Genomic DNA, 19,139 nt, shown 5'->3' with positions numbered 1-19,139 from the left:
GGGTTTATTGGGATTATTGAGTCCCAGTCCCGCTCCAATCCAATTATGTAGCTCCGGATAACCAACTCATTCTGTCAGACGTTTTCTGCCTTAATTTCTCCTCAAAAATGTTATTCGATGTGCCACAGACTCTCGCTTGCTGAAGAAAGATTGTGCTGTCTTTTGTAAGTTTTCTGATCACATAAATAGAATTACGGTTTCACAAATAGAACAGTGTTTTTTCAAAGAGTTTGTAACCAAACCACGTCTCAGTCCAGGTTAAAGGACGACGGACTCTTAGTATTCACCAGAGTTAAGGAACACACGATTACCTGAAGTGTGTGAACACCTGAAACCACTTCAGAAAACATGAATAGCTGCCAATTTTAGCAGTGGCTCATCCCCTCCCCTTCCTGTTTGTTGGATTTATGTGCAACGTGAGCACAATGTGTAAATAAAGCACGTCAACGCAGGAAGTTTACCTTTTGTAACTTCACAATAAGGTTTTTAAGGTTTAAACGTCCATGATAGTTTAAACCTAAAAAAAAAACTTCCTGTATAGGACTCTTATACTTCATCAAGAAAGGCTCATTTTGACAAAGTTCTTCACATCACAAAACAGACTTTATGTCAACAACATATTGAGGTGTTTTTATATCACAAGATCTTAAAATTCTACTAAAACACAAGAAAAGGTTTGTGATTGTAAGAAGACATGATGTGAAAATGACCGAATGCTTTTGCAAAGCGCTGCAACCAGAACCATCGGTTTGGGTGAGTTTAGGGAGCTCCAAGAAATAACGCAATGTTTTCTCCTCTTACATATTTATTAAAACCCTTTGTCTGTTTTTACATAGTGTTGCATACAATCTCTTAAGAGTAGAGTGGAAGGAAAGTTTAACGCGGAGAACAAAACCAACACAGTGTAACCACTCTGTATTTATGTTGCGCTCTCAGCCGTCGGCCCAAGAAACCCAACAGGAAATGCGAGGAAACGTCTTCAGTTCGCAGCGTTGTGTGTGCAAAACAGGGAGAGTCAGGTCCCGGGGCCCATTTTCCAGCAGCCTCCTTACGTTGAAGGCCATAAAAAAATCTAGAAAGTTCCAGTTGTCAACTATCTTCCGTCGGGGCTGCCGTGCATTTCTGGTGTGTAAGTTAGAAGAACAATCATGACCCACAGATGCAGCACCGCCTGAAGGAAAAAAACAAAAAGCGTTGATTAAAACACTTGGATTGTCAGACGATAAGCTGTTCCATAAATTATTGTGGTAAACCAACAATATTGTTGTTTTGACACTGTTTTATATGCCCACTCAAACATATACAAATAAATACATTTACTTAGCACTGGAACATGAAGACATTTTAAATTTCCAAAAAAAAAAAAGCAGCAATAATTAAAACAGATCGTTACCAAAATTGCATTTAAAAATAAATAAATGAATAAATCAATCGTTCAGCTTAAACAGGCAAAAGTGGCAGGAAGCGCAAACAAACTACTTCGCACTGGGTGTCAAATCTTTGCAGTATTTCTCAAAATGGCGGCTTTTCAACAATATTAAAAGGGAGCATCTCTCTGAAGAATATTGTCCAAAGGGAAATGATCGCGCCCACTTCAATTTATCACGCGATTCATCGTTTACTGTGACGGATGAACCGACGCTCCGTGTTAAAACGAGCTCTCACCATGTAAAGGATGACAAAAAGCCTGGCCATCGGGTAGCGCCTCAGGAAGATCCCCAGTCTTATGCTGCCAGGCAACAGAAATGTTGTCAAAATGGAGGAAGGATTCAAATAACCGTGGAAAGACGAGGACGGAGGCTCACCTGAAACGGTCGATGGTACTAGCTGCCTTCCGGACTTTTCCGTACACACCCGGACTGTCCTGATCACTGAACAGCACCGGCGTGTTTCTCTGACGCGTTCCTAGCCGCCGAAGAAAACAAACACAGGAGATTTAAACTATTTTAGGTCTAAATATGAATAAAAAGTGGTCAAAGTTATGTCTGCTGACAAAAATACAACTAATGAAAGGTCTAACCTGGACCCTCCAGGGTGCTCATGTTGATGGACGAGCCCCCGCTTTGGCCTCCCTGCGCGCTCTTCAGCTGCTGCTCCAGACGCTCCAGCTGGAAGACCAGCGAGCTTTTCTCCGTGCCCAGGGCCTCCAGCATGGTCTGCTTCTGGATCAGCGTCTCCGTCAGCTGGTGGAGGCGATTCTCCAGCTCCGTCTGGCTGCTGCTGCTCAGAGTCTTGTTGGTCAGCTGAAAAAAAAAGCAAAATTTAAATCAAGTAAGAGTTCAGAAGAAAAAGTTCTTCTCAGTTGCCAATAAAACATGCTTCATTTCTAACCAGGCTGAAATCTGTTTTTGTTGTGTGTCTTTTTTAATGCTTTCTGTGACTTTAAAGAGGCTCCGACCTGATTTCTGAGTTTCTGGATTTCATCTTCTCTGTCTTTGATTCGGCTCTGCAGGTTGACTTTGGCCCGGTGCTGCTCGTCCTCAAGGTACTGCAGCTCCTGCATAACCAGCAATCAGTCGAAACATTCCCGCCCAAACAAATAACCGTTTTGTTTTTTTCAATGTGAATATCGGCCACGACTGCCACCTTTACCTGCTTGTAGCGCTCCACCTCGGCCTCTAAATCCTGCTTGGCCCGGTTCTGTAAGGCCTGTTGCTCCTGCAGGTGGACCTGCTGCTCCCGCCATGCTTCTGCTTCTGCCAGGGCCTGGTTCTCCAAATCCTACACGGATCGAACGAGCGTGAGGCAAAAGTAGCGCGACTTGTCAGCCCTTCTTGTTGCCGGACGCGAGAACTCGCCTGTATCTCCGCCCGGAGCGTGCCGACCTGACCCTGCAGCTTTTGAATCTCTTCCCTCTGGAGCTCCTTCTCATGACGGAGTTCCTCCATCTCCAAGGCCAAAGCCCCGCCGCCGTCGCCCACGTCCAGACCCGAGCCCTCCTTCAGGCTGCTTATTAGCTTTTCTTTGGACTTTGCAGAACAGCACAAACAGAATGAAGAATGGCTTAGAGGAACCTCAAGAGCACAGGCAAACACTGATTTCCCAGTCTTTTCACAGTTCCACAATAAAATTTAGGCCCTGGCTTTGACTAGGGCATTTTAACATGCTTTGAGTTTTGTCACTATTTCACAAAGAACCAGGACCATGAAGTCCACAAGCAACAGTTTACAGGTTGATGCTTTTCAGAATCCATCGTTTTTCCTTTTAAAAGCCTTCACTACTTTAGGTTTTTACGTTGCATTAAATTTAGCGGCGCACCAATTGCAGTTTTCTGGCCGATCCTTCAAAATCCCGACCTGTCGATTCCGATTCTGACCGATGCGGATTTTTTTTCTCCAGAAAAGCTGCTAAACAAAAATAAAAGTTGCTAGATGCTGGCAGATTTGTAGTTTTAAAGTGACAAAAATAAACAAACAAACAAAAAAAATCCTTCTGAGTATTAATGTGAGGTAATGCCACAATAACAAATTTTGCTGGATGATAAATTATTCCAGAACATATTGTGATGAATGATAACATTGTTGATTTGAGACCATTTTCTAGTAACATAGTAATGACATAATAACGCGAGAACACATTCGCAGGGATTAATAGTCATTAAATTCTAATGAACATTTAAACACTGGAAATGGAAGACAACTTAAATAGTCCAAATAAGTAAAGAAATCAACAGAAACAACAAAATGAATTATTAAGTCTTGTAAACAAAACTGTCTTTCAAAAAAAAAAAAAAAAACAGAGGCCAAAGCACCAGACTGAAAATCAGTTTTTGTAGATGGAGAGAGAAAAACGATAAATCAAGCAAATGAAAGTTGTTGTTTTTTTAATTTAATATACAATTAACTGATTTATTTACTGTGACAGGTCTGGGTGCTGTGCTCCATTTTTGTTCTTCTTTCCAGGCCAAAGCCGAGTGTTACCTGTAGGATGCGTGATGCCTTGTGCTTGTAGTCCTGCAGTTCCTGCTTGGCAGACTCGGCCGCCGCTTTGGCACTTCTCACTTGGTGCTGGAGGTCGTCGACCCTGACCTTCTCCTCCACCGCCCGGCGCTCCGCCGCCGTCAACGTCTCCGCCAGGGTCTGCCGCTCGGCCTCCAGCTTGCCCAGCCGCTCGGCGTACTCGCTCTTCACATAGACCAGAGCGGCGTTCAGTGCCGGCGGGGTTTTTTTTTTTTTTTCTCTATTCGTCAAACTCAACAAGCGGAAAAAGGTTCACCTGCATCTGCCGGTAGCTGTCCTGTTCCCTCCTGACAGAGAGCTCCGCCTCCCGCAGCCTCTCCTGTATCTTCTCCAGAGCTTGGGAATGGATGCTGCTGCCTTCTGTGTGATCCTGCATTATTCTACAGACAAATCAAGAAAATAATTCCCCACGGTGACGATTCGAAATCAAACCGAGTTTTGATATTAAAACAGTGGCACCAGGGCAGCACCTCGACTTTTCCTTCTGTGCTTCCTCCAGTGCAGAACTGCGAGACTTCAGCAGCTGATCGGCTTCGTCGAGTCGGACTTTCAGGACCGCCAGCTGGCCGTCTTTGGCGGAGAGCGCCTCCGTGAGGTCGTCGACCTGCGAGCGAAGCTCTCTCAACGTGCGGTCGGTCTGCGACTGCTCCGAGTTACGCTTGTCGGCGCGCAGGCGGGCCTGGTTCAATTCTGGAGGGAGACGGAGAAACCGAATTCTTAACAACAAAAACGGGAGACGCGTCGACGGTCTCTGTGCGATTCGTATTTGAACTCGCCGTCTTGCAAGTCTTTGGCTCGCTGGATGACCGAGGCCATCTCTTGGTTGAGGGAGGCCACCTCGTTGCGCAGCAGTTGGTTCTCCAGGCGCAGGCTGGACAGGACCTGGCTCTGCGGTTCCTCTGTGGGGACGGCGGGGTCCGGCCTGCTGGACTCCGGCCTGCTGGACTCCTGCGGAGGAGCCAGGCCAGAATCAGAGCTCTCGGGTGTGTCTGCGGTTCAGAGGAAAAACGATGAAAAAGGTTAGAAGCTGTTAACTTAATGACAGCAGAGTTCTTGTTGAGCTCCAACTAGAGATGAAAGTTATGTTCCTTAAAAGCTTTAGTTTTTTCTTGTATCAAGAGGTCAGAATATCTTTCCGCAACAGAAAGGGCTGGATTTTCTTAATATGCTCAATTGAAAAACAAAATCTTTAAATTTGAACATTGCACAAACTGCAACGCTAATAGACGGAGTAAAAAGATGTCAATTAATTGATTGGAACACATTTTAATCTAATAAACTGTTCACTGGCAATTAATTCCAAGTCGATTAATTGTTTGCGTCCATACTTGGAGTGTCTTAAATCTTCTCATCATGGAGGACTTAAAACCCAAAGCTCCAACCTTGACTTTGCTCCTTAGCAGAATTTTCCTCCGAGGTTTTGATGCTGTGCGCCGACAGCGAGCTCATGCTCGAGGCCCTCGACACCCCCCGAGTGGAAGGGGGCGTGGACGGAGCCGAGAGGTTGGCATGAGGGGTAACGGAAGGCGGAGGCGTCCGGCTTTGGACTTCCATGACTGGAGCCTTCTCGAGTTCTCTCCTGGAATCCCTCCTGCTGCTGCCGCTGTCCGGAGGGTCCGAGCTGTTCAGGAAGTCGAAGAGCATGTCGTCGTTCACGTCCTGCTCGCTCTTCTTGGGCCTCACGAAGCCAGCCGAGGTCTTGGCGGGGTTTGAGAGGCCAGAAGCGGAGGGGTTGCTGGGCACGTTGGCTGTCCCGGCGAGGAGAGTGGCGCTGGATTTCTTGACGTTGCCGGCCGCGGCGGAGATGTAGCCGGGCGCGTCACGAGACGACGGGTAGCCATGGTGCGCCACAGGTTTCTCCGTCTTGTACGCAGCAGGATTGTAGTCGGTGACGGCAGATTCTTCTCCGTAGGGCGAGGAGAAGGCGGATCCCGCGGCTTGGTTTTTGCTCAGGGCGGTAGCAGCTCCTTGGTCCACTTTATTCAGGAAGTCTTCAGCTTTTCCTGCCAGATCAGTGAACCAAGACATGTTGGAACCTGAAACGGCAAGCAGACACAGCAAAACTCAACATTAGGCCTGAAACGATTAATCGGACTGATTAAGACGAGTCAATTACTCAAATAATCGTCAACTAATTTAGTAATCAATTAATCGGAGTATATTGACTAAAAAAAAGGCCATTTGCTGAAACAACATATGAACCGAAATGAACAAAAATGTATATAAATTTAACATTTAAGATAAACCTCTTTGAATTCACCTGGTTCAAATCCACTAAAGGAATACTTTGCTAATGTATTTTAGGCAATAAAATTTTTATATTCTTAAGGAATAATTCTCCAGGAATTGAATTATTAATTTCTTTCTTTTAATTCATGTCTAATATTGCATGGAAAACGCCTAAGTAGTTTATTAAAAAAACAAAACAAAACAAAAAAACTACAGAATGTGTAAATTTTGTATCCAATTAATCATCAGATAGATTCATCAATTAATAAAATCATCAGTCAACTTTAGTTAAAAGCTTCCTTTTCTCATTTAAAAAAAAAACTCTTCAATACATTTTCTCTGGATTTTATGTCAGATACAAACACATAATTTTACAACCAAAGATCTGAAAAGTGCGGCGCGCACTTGTATTTGCAGCTCATCTTGAGTCAGTATTTTGTGCAGTCATGTATCCGCACAGCTAGAGTGAAATGTTTCACTCAGGTCCTGTCAGATGTACAGCAGCTACAGAAATCAACGTTTCAGCTCTTGCAACAGATTCTCAACTGGAGGTGCACTAGATTTTATTTCAGGAGACTTATGTACTTTTACATGTACATGTTAAGTACACATTAAGTACATGTTAAGTACACAGATTTCATGCTAAAACGTTTAAACCCGTGCATCACTGTCCTTTCGTTAAATGTTTTTACTCTTTTTATTGTCTAATATTAAGTACACTTAAGTTTGTGGCTTCAAAATGTCCCAGCTAGATTGAATACTTGGCATAGAGCATGTAAATAATTGAACTGCACTAACAGGCAGGATCAAGATCTCCCAATGTTAGACATAATGCAGATGTTTTGCGCTTTCATCAAGTAAAAACTTTAACAAGAGAAGTGCAAATGAGAAACAGTTCATTGTCTTAGCTGAAGATTTTTCAAATTTTGTTTTGTAAAGGCATTCAGCCAGAACTCTTCCACAGCTAAGATGCTAACCAATTTAATCCTTGCCTATTTCCAATGATGAAAAGCGACAGAAATACATGAAAAGGGAAAAATAATTATGGTGAAACGCATCATTAGCTGCTGTGCCACAAACTGTCAAACTTGTACTTGAGAGCTCTATCCCAGCTCAAGCTAACGGGCTAGCTAGCTAGCTAGCTAAAATCAGAAATTCAATCTTCAAACGTACCGTGGGATAAAACGCCGAAGTTCACTGGGTCTCCAGTCTCCCGGAAATCGTCGAGGTTTATTGGTTAGACACGAAAAGGGGCGTCCAGTTGGATGAACATAGTCAAATGTCATTATCTGTCAGAGAGGATATAATGTGAGCCTCTCAATACGTGGACCAGGAACTGCTCCAGGAAATGGCCCACTTTCTCAGGTCGCTACAGCGACACGTCAACTCGTCCGCCATATTGGGAGAGGAGACGCCTTCTGAACACACCGGCTGGCGGCGTAGTACAATATATGCGCCTTTGAGAAACATACAGTGGCAATATTAACACAATTTCGCCATGAAGCAAGAATTTGCAATACTGGGGTTTTAACAAAATACAAACCAAATTAAAAAAAATACACCGAAATGAAAACAAATGTTCTCAGGTATTTGGGTTGAATGTTTTTTTTTGTGTGGAAATGTGTATGACTTATAATGCATTCTGAGTGTGCTCCATTTCTAATATTAGTTTTATTTGAAAACAAACAGTAATTTAGTTGATGGCATTAATAAAATAAGCAAGGAGTCAACCTAATCTGATAGTGTCAGTAAACACATTTGACATATTCTAAAGTAGATCATAAAACAGTGTAGTTGGTCTGGGTTAAAAAATTTTAATGTCTGTACTCTAAAAAAATAATAAATAAAATTAAATACTGCTCCGTGTAGTCGCACAAGTTTCATCCATTGATTTCAAACTGCTACAGGTCACTTAACATAAAACATCTGGGTTATAATACCCATAATAAAGGTATTCCCAGTGTTTCTTTTTAATAATTTTTTAAATCACATTTTGCTCTAAAAATGTCAGACTTTGTTTTCAGAATGAAGCTTTATTTAAACAAAAACTTTTTAACATCATCTTCCTAATGGTTGGAAGGTTACATACAACTACTTTTCAATACCAAAACGACAAAAAAAAAAAACACATTTAGTAGGAAGGAATGGGAAAACAGTAGATGGCTTAATATTAATAATGCTATCACTGAAGAATTAATTAGACTATAGTTATTTTTGTCTGATTTTTTTTTATTTGAATTAATTGATGTTGGCGTTCAGTATTAGCAAACAAATGGACACGGCAGATATGAAACAGTGCCTCTTTATTCTTTTCCGCACTCACTTGAAAATGCATATTTACATGGCATGCCACATCAATACAAGAACTTACTATTGACACAATCGATAACATGGAGAATCTGCTCTGGGAGTTCACAGCAGGGGAGCACGGGGAGAGTTAGTGCCATGAACAACCAAACAAGATAAGAGAAATGAAGCTTCACCTTTATAACCAGGCTAAAGAAAAATAGTTCCTCTGTAAATCTATTTTTGAAGACCTAAAGAGTCCGGGCTCACGTGTTTTCCGAGACTTGTTCCGACTCCAGGATGGACTGCGGGGAGGACTGCAGATGATTGTACGTTTATGGCAGGGAAAAGATATACAACTGCTGGAGAGGGCAAGCTTGACCTCCACCAGATGTCCAGTAAATAAGAAAACACAACAACCCAAAGTCTTCTAAGATAGTGTCCTTATCCAAGGTAATAATCCGAATGTGCTGCCTTTATGAGTGGGAGGGGGAAAAAAAGGAGGTTAAATAAAAAGCAAAAGAAATAAAAAAAATTAAAACAACTCCTTGATACACCAGCTGGTTTGGAGCTAATGCAAGAACAACAGTTATTTAAACATGTTTCTTCCAACAGTGATCCTTGTTGCATTTGTTCCATCAGTAATTCCTCTGTTTGGATGAACAAACATTCTCCTGGACTCTCTCATTCACGCACACACACACACACGCACACGCCCTCTCTCTCCATCGCTCGCTCACTCAAACACACATACGCTTTCTCAGAAAAACCTATAGCACATGCAATGTGGTTTCGGCGTGAGGGGCTGCCCCATCAGATCAGACCCCTCCTCTTCTTGTAGTCCTCCAGGTTGAGGGAGCGGCGAGGAGCACCGTCCTTCACCGGCAGCGCGTTGGAGCTCACCGAAAGAGATTTAGCTTCTGCAAGAAGACAGGACAGTGTGTCGGCTTACAAGCTAGCGCTTTGCAAAAGAACTCTGCCGAGTTCGACCACGAACGATCCGGCGTTTATTGGGATTTTTGGTGGAAGACTCGAGACGCCGATGGACGTTCGGCCTCCACTTGTGTACCAACTCGAGCTCCAACTAGAGTGTGGCAAATTGATTAATCAATTGTTCTGATGATTAATCAACTCATCGGCTAAACAAAGTGAAACTTTCTCCTGATTTTTTATTTAATCTCAAGTCTTTTCCATACTGTATTAGACATGCATTAAAAGACGCAGATAAAGAAAGCACTCGATTCATTTTTTAAAATGAGAAAATTAATATTTTATTCCCTAATAACATTTGTAGCCAATGATGCGTCTGCAGCTGACAAAAAAACATAATTCTAACTAAACTCTAAAGCTCGAGCTTTTCAGTGTTGGGCTAATGGAACGGTTCGGATTTATGTCCAGTAAATAAACATTTATGTGTTGGAATGGTCCAGTCAAAGTCCTGACACTAGTACGATTAAGAATCTGTGTCAAGTCTTTGAAAGGAGAATAATGTTTGTGTCAAGACATGAAAAACTGGTAGAGACATTCACCCAAAAGACTAATTAGAGGTTTCACAAAGCAGACTGCTACTTTTTAAACCGAGCGCCTAAAATCACGATTAAAAACAAAAAACACAAAACAATCTGCAAGGCTTTGACCCTCAACACAAACCATGAATAGCAGAAACCACCTCACCTGCATTGGGGACCTGCAGATCAATCTTAACATCAAAATCGTGAACTTTAAACAAGTCTTCTGAGAGGTCAGTGGTTGGTTTGGGGACATCTTTGTCTTTAGGGTTTGCTGGGCCCTGCAGCAAAATGAGTAAAGAGAAAGAAGAGCTCAAGGTAAAGATGTTTGAATGGGCTGGGCAGGTTCTGATGGCTTCATACTTCATTATTACATGACTAGAACATCATCAGAGTTCTCCAAACAACAACAAAAAATGGGATGCTGTGTTTTGAAAACAACAACAAAAACAAAAATGCTTATCAGTTGAATTCATTTTGGATTAAACGATAAAACCATTGAACAAATCTCACTTAAAGTCATCCAACTAAAAAGATAATCACATTTCCTCAAGAGAAAAAGGAAAGAAGACATTTCTCGTTCTCCTTACCACTTTGTTCTTCTCTGTGCTAGTGGGATCTACACCTCCTGACCCTGACCCATACTTTTGGTTCAGGTGAGCAAGAATAGCTGCGTGGACCGACGGATCCCTGGCCTGAAGGAGCAAAGGGAAGAAGAAGAATAAGAAGAAAAAAAGTCAGTTCCAGAAATTAAATAGGACATAGCTTGTTTTAAAGACAAGCTACATGTTTTTGGGAGTTAGCAACCCAGCAGATAGCCTAACTAATGAACCAGGAAAGATTAGCTTGTTGTATTACCATTGGTCATTTATAAAAAGAAAATTAGAAAAAAGGACAGAGAACAGCAAAATCTTATATGCGTCGTCAAAAAATATCTTAATTGCATTGCTCTAACATACACCCGATATTTTTATTAGTCAGATTGAGGGACTTAGTTAGAAATATGAGGTGAAATATCAAAGACAGTGAGTTCTATTATAGAAATCGTACGTTTGACACCATGGTGGGTTTGCACTGCCTTCGAGTGAAGGGGTCCATTTGTTGGTTTTTGGAATTCTGCCCTTCGGCCTGAAAGGAAAAAAAAAAGAAAAAGGAATTAAACTTTAATAGTTGAAACATATTTTCTCCTGAACCATGTAAAATGCTTCAAACGTTTGGAAGAGCAGCGTTAAGCACTAATTCAGTGGCTCCCAAAGATTTTCTGGGCCCCTTGTGGATTACAATAAAATCCCCCTCAAAAAAGGAAAAGAAAAAAAAAATCAACTGGGCACACACATCGTTCAACCATGCAACTGTTTTTTGTTGTTGTTTTTTTGCCACACACTTTGGGAACCACTGCACTGAAGCAACTTTTGTTTTGTTTTCTTCTTTGTCATCTACTGGGCTCTAAATGTCAATTTTTACTTTATCTTAGATTTAGTGCTTAAAGCTGGTAAGACGACTACAGCTGGGGACTTTAACATTCATGCATTTAATGCTACCTTGAACTCCATTGGTTTCACTGTTCTACCCATTCTTACTGTCATACTTTAGACCTCATGCTGACAATATGGCATAGAGTACAAAGAAACAACAATACTTCCTCATAACCCAGTGTCATGTGACCATTTCCTGATAATCTTTGAGTTTATTTTCGACGGCGTAGCTGGACGCTTACCACAAGTGCTTTCTCAGACTCAACAATGTTCCAGCTCCTGTTCCTCTGGTTAATGTAGCTGAAGGACAAAAAACAGGTTAGTTTGTAACGTGGACTGAATATTTGTCACCTTTGGCTTAATAAGACTCAAGTTTTCTGTTGCTGTCACTTGAAAGACTGGGGGGGAAAAAAGACACCTGACGACAGAAAATATGTCAGTTCAGCGTTTAAAAAGACGATCTTGGAAATCTTTGTCAACTTTTTTCTGTCGCATTTTAATTGGTTGTGATTTCACCTGATAGCTGAAATGTTCTTGGTCCTCTGTCTGTCAAGTGCTTCAGCTCTCTCCTCAAGCTCATTCAGCTCATCCTGGATAGTTTTTACTTTCTCGCCGTCACCATTTTCTTCTGCCATAGCCTTCAGTCAAAAGGAGAAAAAAAAAAGAGTCAAAGGTAATTGTGAAGATAATAAATAGAATTAGAAGTCGCACATGGTTGTTTCTCATTTTACTCCACCTTGTCTTTAAGTAGCTGTGTTTTCTTCATGGCATAATTAGGTGGTGCTTTCCGGAACCTGTCCTTCTCCTTGACAATCTGCGGAGAGAAAAGCGAGGTGGGTGTTTCAGTCCGCTGCAGGAAACGCCAAACGAAAGTCCGCCAGCACCGTTGGAAACCGACTCACGTCCTCGATGTCTTTATCGTTGAACTTGTAATTCATAGCTTCTTTGATTGACTGTTCCTTCTTAGTGATTTCATCAAGAGTTGGCACCTGCATCCCAGCGACCATCATCTGCAAGACAGAAAGAAACACAAAAAAAAGTGCAGAAAACATATTGAGGGTCTCATTTCCTTCATCCCTTTCCGTAAATTGACATGGTTTGATTTTCCAAAAGCGCTTACCGCCTCCTTCCATTTCATGAATTCACTTTCTGTGAACTCTTGATTTGATACAAACTCAAGTCTGAAAACCCGCGTGTCGGCCCCATGCCTAGAGGAGATTTACAACGAGAAGGATAAAGCACAATAACAGAACAAGGTTCATCAAATGTCTCAAATGAAATCCCTATCCTTCTAATAGCTGCACATTTGTATCCCATCACATTCACAAACCTCAGTGAATTTTATTGTGATTTTGTTTATTCCACACTAAATTGGCAGGCAAATGGAAGCAAAGGTAAAAATGTGAACACAAAAAATAGGAATAAGAAACTTTACAGTAAGGGGAAATTTACAGAATAATGAAACGCAGTAAAATCTGATTAAAAGAATTGTGCATCCGAGTTGGATAACTGACAAAACTTTACATGAATATTTATGATTAAATTGCAAAATTGTGCAGTAGGGAAAAAAATAGGTTAACACGTTTCAATTGATCATTTATTTATCTACAAATAAAAATATAATAATTTGGTGACTCAGAGGGAGCTGCACAGACTTATCTCTCAGGTCTTAATAGGACAATTCAATTATGAACCATAAACCGTGTTCTGATGTGGTTTAGAAGAAACCCATTGCTGACATTAAGACATAAGAACTCCTGTTTGCAATTTACAGCAGGAATCCCTGAATAGAAACGCATTAAACTTTTAAGTTTTGTGTATGTAAAATGTTTGGACAACCATCACTCAGTTCACTTAGGTTTGTAGTTGTAACATGACAAAATCAGAAAGAACTTCGTCAATACAAAGCCTTTTGCAAACTGCTGCTTTTGGGGGGTTTTTTTTAAATATCTTTCAAAATTTTACCTCAACTGTAATCCCTTGTTTGTCCGCGTTGATCCAAGTTGATAAACTTTTGCCGTTTCTACTACGTCCACGATTTCAGCAACCTTTAGACATTTAGAGAGGACAGAAATCACATAAAAAAAAACAATAACTTTGCTTCAGAAAAAGTACTTTGAATTAAAAATAAAGCTGCACAATTGGTGTCCAGTGGAAGAGCGACCAAAGAGAAGAGCTCACCCTGTAGACCGGTTTGCTGCTGCTGTTCCCGATCCCTATCCTCACGAAGCAGCCGGTCACCGTCTTCGCAAAGAAGGGCATGTGGCACCAGCGCTCCAGCTTGTGTCTGGACAGTCGGACCCGGTTGAGCTCCTCCGGGAGGGAGACGGGCTGCGACTTCGGCGGCGTCTCCTCTTTCCTGGTGGACGGAGAACAAGTTTGAGAATCCGTGCGAGGGCACCGAGGGACGAGCACCGAGGGACGAGCGTCTCGCTCCGAAAACACTCACTCGTCTTCGTCAAAAGACGACGAGCGTGAGCTCCGGTCGCTTTTGACCGACGATTTGTCGTCGTCTTCCTCCTCCTCCTCGTCGTCGGAGTAGACCTCGCTCGTCTTGAGGGGCTCTCGTTTGGCCAGCAGTTCGGCTGCGGAGGTGATGGCCGTTTATCGCTTCGTTTGCCATTTATCGTGATACATTTCTTACTGTGATCAGAATTTTGATTTATCGTGATATAATAAATTCCGATTCATTTTCAAAACTTTCCGTATTGTTACTTTTGTCATTTGCTCAATGAGAGCGTCAACAAATGTCACTAAATATAAATATCTTTGAAAAGAAAAGGTTAAATCCCACTTTTTTAATAACAGGTGGTTTTTAAGAAGTGAAAAGATTTCAGTTTTTTTGTGTCAGAGTAAAGAGTACAGTTATACCTATAAAAATGTGTAATAAATACTTTCTTATGGTCACTTGTATCGTTATCACAACAGCGCCACAAAATATTACGATAAAAAAAAAATCAGCTCAAACTCACCCGTTTTGTTTTTCTTCTTCTCACGTTCAGCTTTCAGTTCCTCCATGGCTTGGGACTTCTTGTCCAGTTTTTCATCACGTTTGGATCGCCTTTCCTTGTTATGTGACATGGACACCTGGACAGGAGTGTAAGCACAAATTAAAAGGAAAAAAGAAAAAAAAAAAGCAGAACGACGATACAAATTAAATTTTTACAAGTAAGTTTCAATAAAACAAACGAAAGAGGATCATACGCTACTCAGTTTTAGCATCACCCATAAAAGTAGGACCTAAAGGAGGTCTGTTCGTCATTATTAATCTGGACCCACCACCTGAGTGTCTTGAACCTGAGATTGTTTCCGTTTCTCTTGCTCCTCCTCCTGCTTCTTTTTCTTCTCCTCTTTCTCCTTCTTCTTTGCCGTCTTCAGCTTCTTCTTTATTTCAAACCTTTGGGACAAAGAATCAGCTGAACATTTTTGGACAGGAGCGCGGAAATGCTCCACACGCCCGGCTTTGTGTTTCGCTGCAGGATCACCAACCGTCTCCGCAGCACCTCTCTCTTCTCGATCCTGTTGAACAGCTCCTGCTCCCTCTCCTTCTCAGTCATCTGCTCCAGGCGCGCCCGGTCCTCGGCGTCGCCCATCAGGTCGTCGTCGTAACCGTCTTTGAACACCTCGTCTTCGGAGGAGTCCGAGTCGGAGCTGGAGGACGAGCTGTTGCTTTCTGAATCTGAAACCTCGCCTACAAGAAAAGGAAAAGGGAGAACATGTTACCAAGTCGTTATTCTGACTTTTTGGTTTCGCCTGAGGGGAAAAGAAATACATACAGCATCTCAGTTCGTTCAGATTTGATGAATGAATGCTATGACTTTGTACTGCATGGTGTTTCATGTCGTAAAATTGAGGGGTTTTTTTTAACCTAATTTGTGTCGAAATGACCCAGAGTTGGTCTCAATCAGCCCTTTTTGTTTGAAGGATAACTTTGTTTACAGAGACTTTATAAATAACTCATTTGTTGATTCTGTTCTTTTATTTATTTTGGAATTTTTAAAATATCTTCCAGTTCAAGTGTTAAATGTTTATTAGAATTTAATGTTTACGGATCTTTGAGAATGTTTTTTGTTCGCACTATTATGCCATTACCGTCATATCACTAGAAAATGGTCTCAAAACAGCAATGTTACCATTTATCGCAATAACTTCTGGGACAGTTGTTCGTCCGGCAAAATTTGTTACCATGACGTTCCCATTTGCAGGTTCTTGGTAATGGAGGAACTGGGTTTCCGAGTTAAAATCATTGCGATATTGAAGCAAAGTAGAGAAAATGTACAATGCCGTTTGTTTTTGTATCGTTTTTAAAAATGATGACATTTGTATCGTTTCTCATAAGCGGTCAAAGGCAGCAAAGTGGCCAAATCTCAAACCGTAGTGACTTTCATTCATTCTGAATGTTTTATGTTTTATAAGAGAGTCGATGCGACGGAAGACTGCTTTAGGATGCACCATGTAATCACCAGAGTGATATGTAATCATCAGAACATAAAGAAATCACAATTTGGAGTATTTCCATGGAACTGGTGTTTAGCTACAACAGAGAAGATTTTGAAGCAGCCATCTTGGTCGTAGCCATCCTGGAGTTCATTAGAAATGTTCTGTGTTTTCTTAAAACATCGGGACTTTCTGTGTGGGCGGATTTTCTAAAATGGCGAGTCCTACCCTCCTCGGGAGCGGAGCTGTCCGCTGAGCTGTCGCCATCGGAGCTGCCGGACGCCGTGGCCTTGTTGACCTTCTTTTTAGTGGCGCTCTTCTTTTCAGAACCTTTCCCCGGCTTAATCTTCTTTTTGCCTTTGGTGCCGCCCACGGTCCACTAAGTTGCAGAAAAAAACAAAAACAAGTCTCACTTTAAGGTGTTTTGCATTTCCACAGCTGGAAACGACCAGGTTCTGGTCCGTTCCGTCGGGTCCGGTTGCCTTACCTCATCGTCGCTGTCGGACGTCTCGGAGTCTGTGGACGCTGCTGGTTTGTTCACAGGCTCTTCCTGCTCGCCTGAGTCCACCCTCTTCCTCTTCGCCAAGGACAACAACTCCTGAAGGGAAAACGCAGAGGACAGCTGCTTATGTTGTACACAAGAAGCTGATGTGATTTAAAAAAAAAAAATACAAACACGGAGTGAGAACAAGATGGTAAAAAATATCAGTCATCAATACACAAGCTTAACAGAACACGTTTTTTAACACCTCTGTCTTTATTAAATCTTGAGTCATAATAACATTTCAAGAGCCTTTTGTAAATGCACAATTTAATTCAACCATTAGCTAAAAGAACAAAGTTAGATGATAGAATAGAAGCAATTAATTGGATGAATCGACTACTGAAATAATCGTCAACTAATTCAGTGGCTGAATAATTGTTAACTAGAATGTACAGTCTCAAAATCGGTCATTTGCTTAATTAACAACATATGCAAAGCAATAATTAAGAAAAATGTGTACAAAAAAAATCCACACATTTTGCATTTCAGATAAAAAAAACAAAACATTTTGTGTGTAAATATTTTCTATATACAACTCCTCAAGTGGCACTTTTTGCTTCACCTGGTTCAAAATCAATTTTTTTAAAATTCTATTAAGGAAAAAGAAAAAAAAGAGCAGATCATTCCCACACTGTGTAAATGTTAAGTGAAGCAGAAAAAGCTTTTCACATGTGAATGTCAGAGGTCATTGTTTTTATCTGCGGATTCATCCTTTGCTACAGAATATTTAAAGGTTGGCTAACTGAATGCTGTTATTGAATAATAAATCAATTCCTTCATTTACAAATGGAATTTCATTATTTTATTTGTAATATTGTATATAAAAAAAATCTTCAGTATTAATTTTCTCAAGGCTTTACGTTTGCTTATCCATTTTTTTTTACCACCATAAAGCACTTTTTACAAATACGTTACTGATACCTTTTACTTATCTTTGTTTTGATAGATACACTGTAGCGTTCTGGTGGTTTTATGGAATAAAATGAGTACAAGAAACTTTAACAGATTAACTTCTGGGAGAAAATCAACGTAGAAATCTGATACCTCTGCTGATTGTACTCTCTATATCAGCAAATGGATCTATTTTAAAGTGAATAAATACATTACAAAAATAGTATTTGCATGCAAGTTCTGTACAGCAGAAAGCTCAAAGCTTATTGAACAGGGAGAATGTGACCAAACCTGCATGGTATCACTGCCCACACACAAATAAAATTCTGCTTTTGCTGCTGGTCGCTGTCAATTATTTATAATTGGCTGCTGACTTGGCTCTGTTAACAACAGACAGATCTGCCAAATTGTTTCACCTGGTGTCTGTTGGACAATATGTTACTGATCTGTGTATAGCCAACTCATGTTTTAAAGCAAACACAAAATATGAAAGCGTGTTTGGTTGATCCGTAAAAAATAAGATTTCTATGCACAATTAATCATTTTTATTTTAACTTCCAAATCTAGCTATAAAAGTCAACATGTTTTAAAAAGGAAAGCAAATGTGCCTATTTACATGAAGGAAGAATATTCTGTATCACCCTTCTCATCTTCAGACTTAATAAAACTCCCATAAACTGGCATTTACTTCAACCACTATGATTTAATTGATTTGACCAATTCTACATTTGGTTTTCTGTGATGGGAAAAGTTGCTAACATTCCTATTCCTGCTGTGAGTCATTTAGAGAGCGAGAGTGTGAATGAACTTGGACTGACCGGGCATTTTACGCCAGTTCTCTGCTTTTAAGCAGGAATGCAACACGGTACTTTTAGGGCTTCTCTGCATGAACGTCCAGCTCTCGCTGCTGTCACGTTCGGCTGCCTGCGCTTGTTTATCAACATCACCGAAATAGAACTTCAGCTCTGAGCCCATGACGTCATCCAGGAGATAGGGTTCACGCTCAACCAAACCCGAGCTCTGCACGGCAGACTGAATGCGAACATTGTCCACGATCCCCTCCAGTCCGTCAACAAGCAAACACCCCCGCTCGTCCGCGCGCAGACACAGAGACAGCCAGCCAAAGACTGGAAACCATTAGGAAGGTGTATGGCGCGCTAACAAGACTGCATGATTACTAGCATTATGCAACCATTGCTAGCCTCGACAGCCTGCTTCCAAGACGCACAAGAGCCCAAAGCACTTTCTACTTATGATATATGGTGTATATACACAGTAGGGTCATGGATAGCATTATGTTATGCAAAGGGGACAAGTGAGACAGGCCCAGTATCAGCTTGTTCAAGCGAGGCCAAACACAGCGTAACCCATTAGCATCCGCTAGCTTCATCCCAAATTGTTGACTACTTAGAGAACCCGCCATTGGGGACAATTTAAGGAGAAAAAACTGGACCTACCTGGTCTAAATTGTCATCACTAGCACTGTCTTCAGAGTCAGAGTCAATCACGTTTCGAACTTTCCGCTTCTTAACATTCACCATGATTTGCTACGCGGCTAACCTGCTAGCTGCGCCTGTGTCGTCAAAGCGGTTGAGATTAGCCGCTGATGCTACTTGTCTTCTGGGTTCAAAGGCAGGACGGAGCATGCGCGCACAATGGCTTTACACCAAGAGCGTGTATATATTGGAAAGAATTAAGGAAATAACACAAAATGTGTCATTTTACTACATTCATTTCGTATTCTGAAAGCTTTAAAAATATTTGTAATAGAAAAAAAACACACACGGACAAAAGGACACTGAGAACAGAA

At 41.3% G+C, this 19,139-nt stretch overlaps 2 protein-coding genes across 4 annotated transcripts; both read right to left on the bottom strand.

Annotated features, from left to right (window-relative positions):
* Positions 1 to 727: 727 nt before the first annotated feature.
* golga5 (golgin A5) lies at positions 728 to 7,579 on the bottom strand. Its single transcript, XM_055038821.1, has 13 exons — positions 7,362 to 7,579; positions 5,342 to 5,995; positions 4,736 to 4,948; positions 4,430 to 4,649; positions 4,216 to 4,339; positions 3,921 to 4,124; positions 2,799 to 2,969; positions 2,593 to 2,721; positions 2,399 to 2,497; positions 2,021 to 2,243; positions 1,806 to 1,905; positions 1,666 to 1,729; positions 728 to 1,171 (listed from the first exon to the last, which is right to left on the bottom strand). Exons 2-13 carry the CDS (start codon positions 5,985 to 5,987, stop codon positions 1,094 to 1,096), a joined length of 2,271 nt encoding a protein of 756 aa, XP_054894796.1. The 5' UTR covers positions 5,988 to 5,995; positions 7,362 to 7,579; the 3' UTR covers positions 728 to 1,093.
* Positions 7,580 to 8,474: 895 nt separating this feature from the next.
* Positions 8,475 to 19,131, bottom strand: rtf1 (RTF1 homolog, Paf1/RNA polymerase II complex component). Of its 3 annotated transcripts, none has more exons than XM_055038695.1 (18): positions 18,787 to 19,131; positions 16,382 to 16,492; positions 16,123 to 16,273; positions 14,947 to 15,148; positions 14,740 to 14,854; positions 14,430 to 14,544; positions 13,907 to 14,042; positions 13,639 to 13,816; positions 13,423 to 13,505; positions 12,578 to 12,665; positions 12,360 to 12,467; positions 12,194 to 12,271; positions 11,974 to 12,095; positions 11,700 to 11,757; positions 11,033 to 11,110; positions 10,573 to 10,677; positions 10,149 to 10,263; positions 8,475 to 9,394 (listed from the first exon to the last, which is right to left on the bottom strand). In XM_055038695.1, exons 1-18 carry the CDS (start codon positions 18,868 to 18,870, stop codon positions 9,288 to 9,290), a joined length of 2,034 nt encoding a protein of 677 aa, XP_054894670.1. In that variant the 5' UTR covers positions 18,871 to 19,131; the 3' UTR covers positions 8,475 to 9,287. The 3 variants fall into 3 exon arrangements, with proteins under 3 accessions (XP_054894670.1, XP_054894671.1, XP_054894669.1); XM_055038696.1 differs by having other exon boundaries at positions 14,755 to 14,854; XM_055038694.1 differs by having other exon boundaries at positions 14,737 to 14,854; positions 18,787 to 19,130.
* Positions 19,132 to 19,139: the final 8 nt, after the last annotated feature.

Source organism: Poeciliopsis prolifica, unplaced genomic scaffold, assembly GCF_027474105.1.
Source record: "Poeciliopsis prolifica strain line A6 unplaced genomic scaffold, Auburn_PproV2 SCAFFOLD013, whole genome shotgun sequence".
NCBI lineage: Eukaryota > Metazoa > Chordata > Actinopteri > Cyprinodontiformes > Poeciliidae > Poeciliopsis > Poeciliopsis prolifica.
This window is presented reverse-complemented; position numbering and strand designations above follow the sequence as displayed.

What these genes read in the sequence shown, in the direction of transcription:
- rtf1 (XM_055038694.1), bottom strand. Translation starts at nt 18,870, where the DNA reads ATGGTGAATGTTAAGAAGCGGAAAGTTCGAAACGTGATTGACTCTGAC. An exon ending in AGAGAGGTGCTGCGGAGACG is followed by an intron (nt 14,855 to 14,946) that starts GTTGGTGATCCT and finishes TTTGTCCCAAAG; the next exon opens with GTTTGAAATAAAGAAGAAGC. An exon ending in TCGTCTTTTGACGAAGACGA is followed by an intron (nt 13,817 to 13,906) that starts GTGAGTGTTTTC and finishes TCCGTCCACCAG; the next exon opens with GAAAGAGGAGACGCCGCCGA.
- golga5 (XM_055038821.1), bottom strand. Translation starts at nt 5,987, where the DNA reads ATGTCTTGGTTCACTGATCTGGCAGGAAAAGCTGAAGACTTCCTGAAT. An exon ending in GCACAGAAGGAAAAGTCGAG is followed by an intron (nt 4,340 to 4,429) that starts GTGCTGCCCTGG and finishes ATTTGTCTGTAG; the next exon opens with AATAATGCAGGATCACACAG. An exon ending in GAGCACCCTGGAGGGTCCAG is followed by an intron (nt 1,906 to 2,020) that starts GTTAGACCTTTC and finishes TTCGGCGGCTAG; the next exon opens with GAACGCGTCAGAGAAACACG.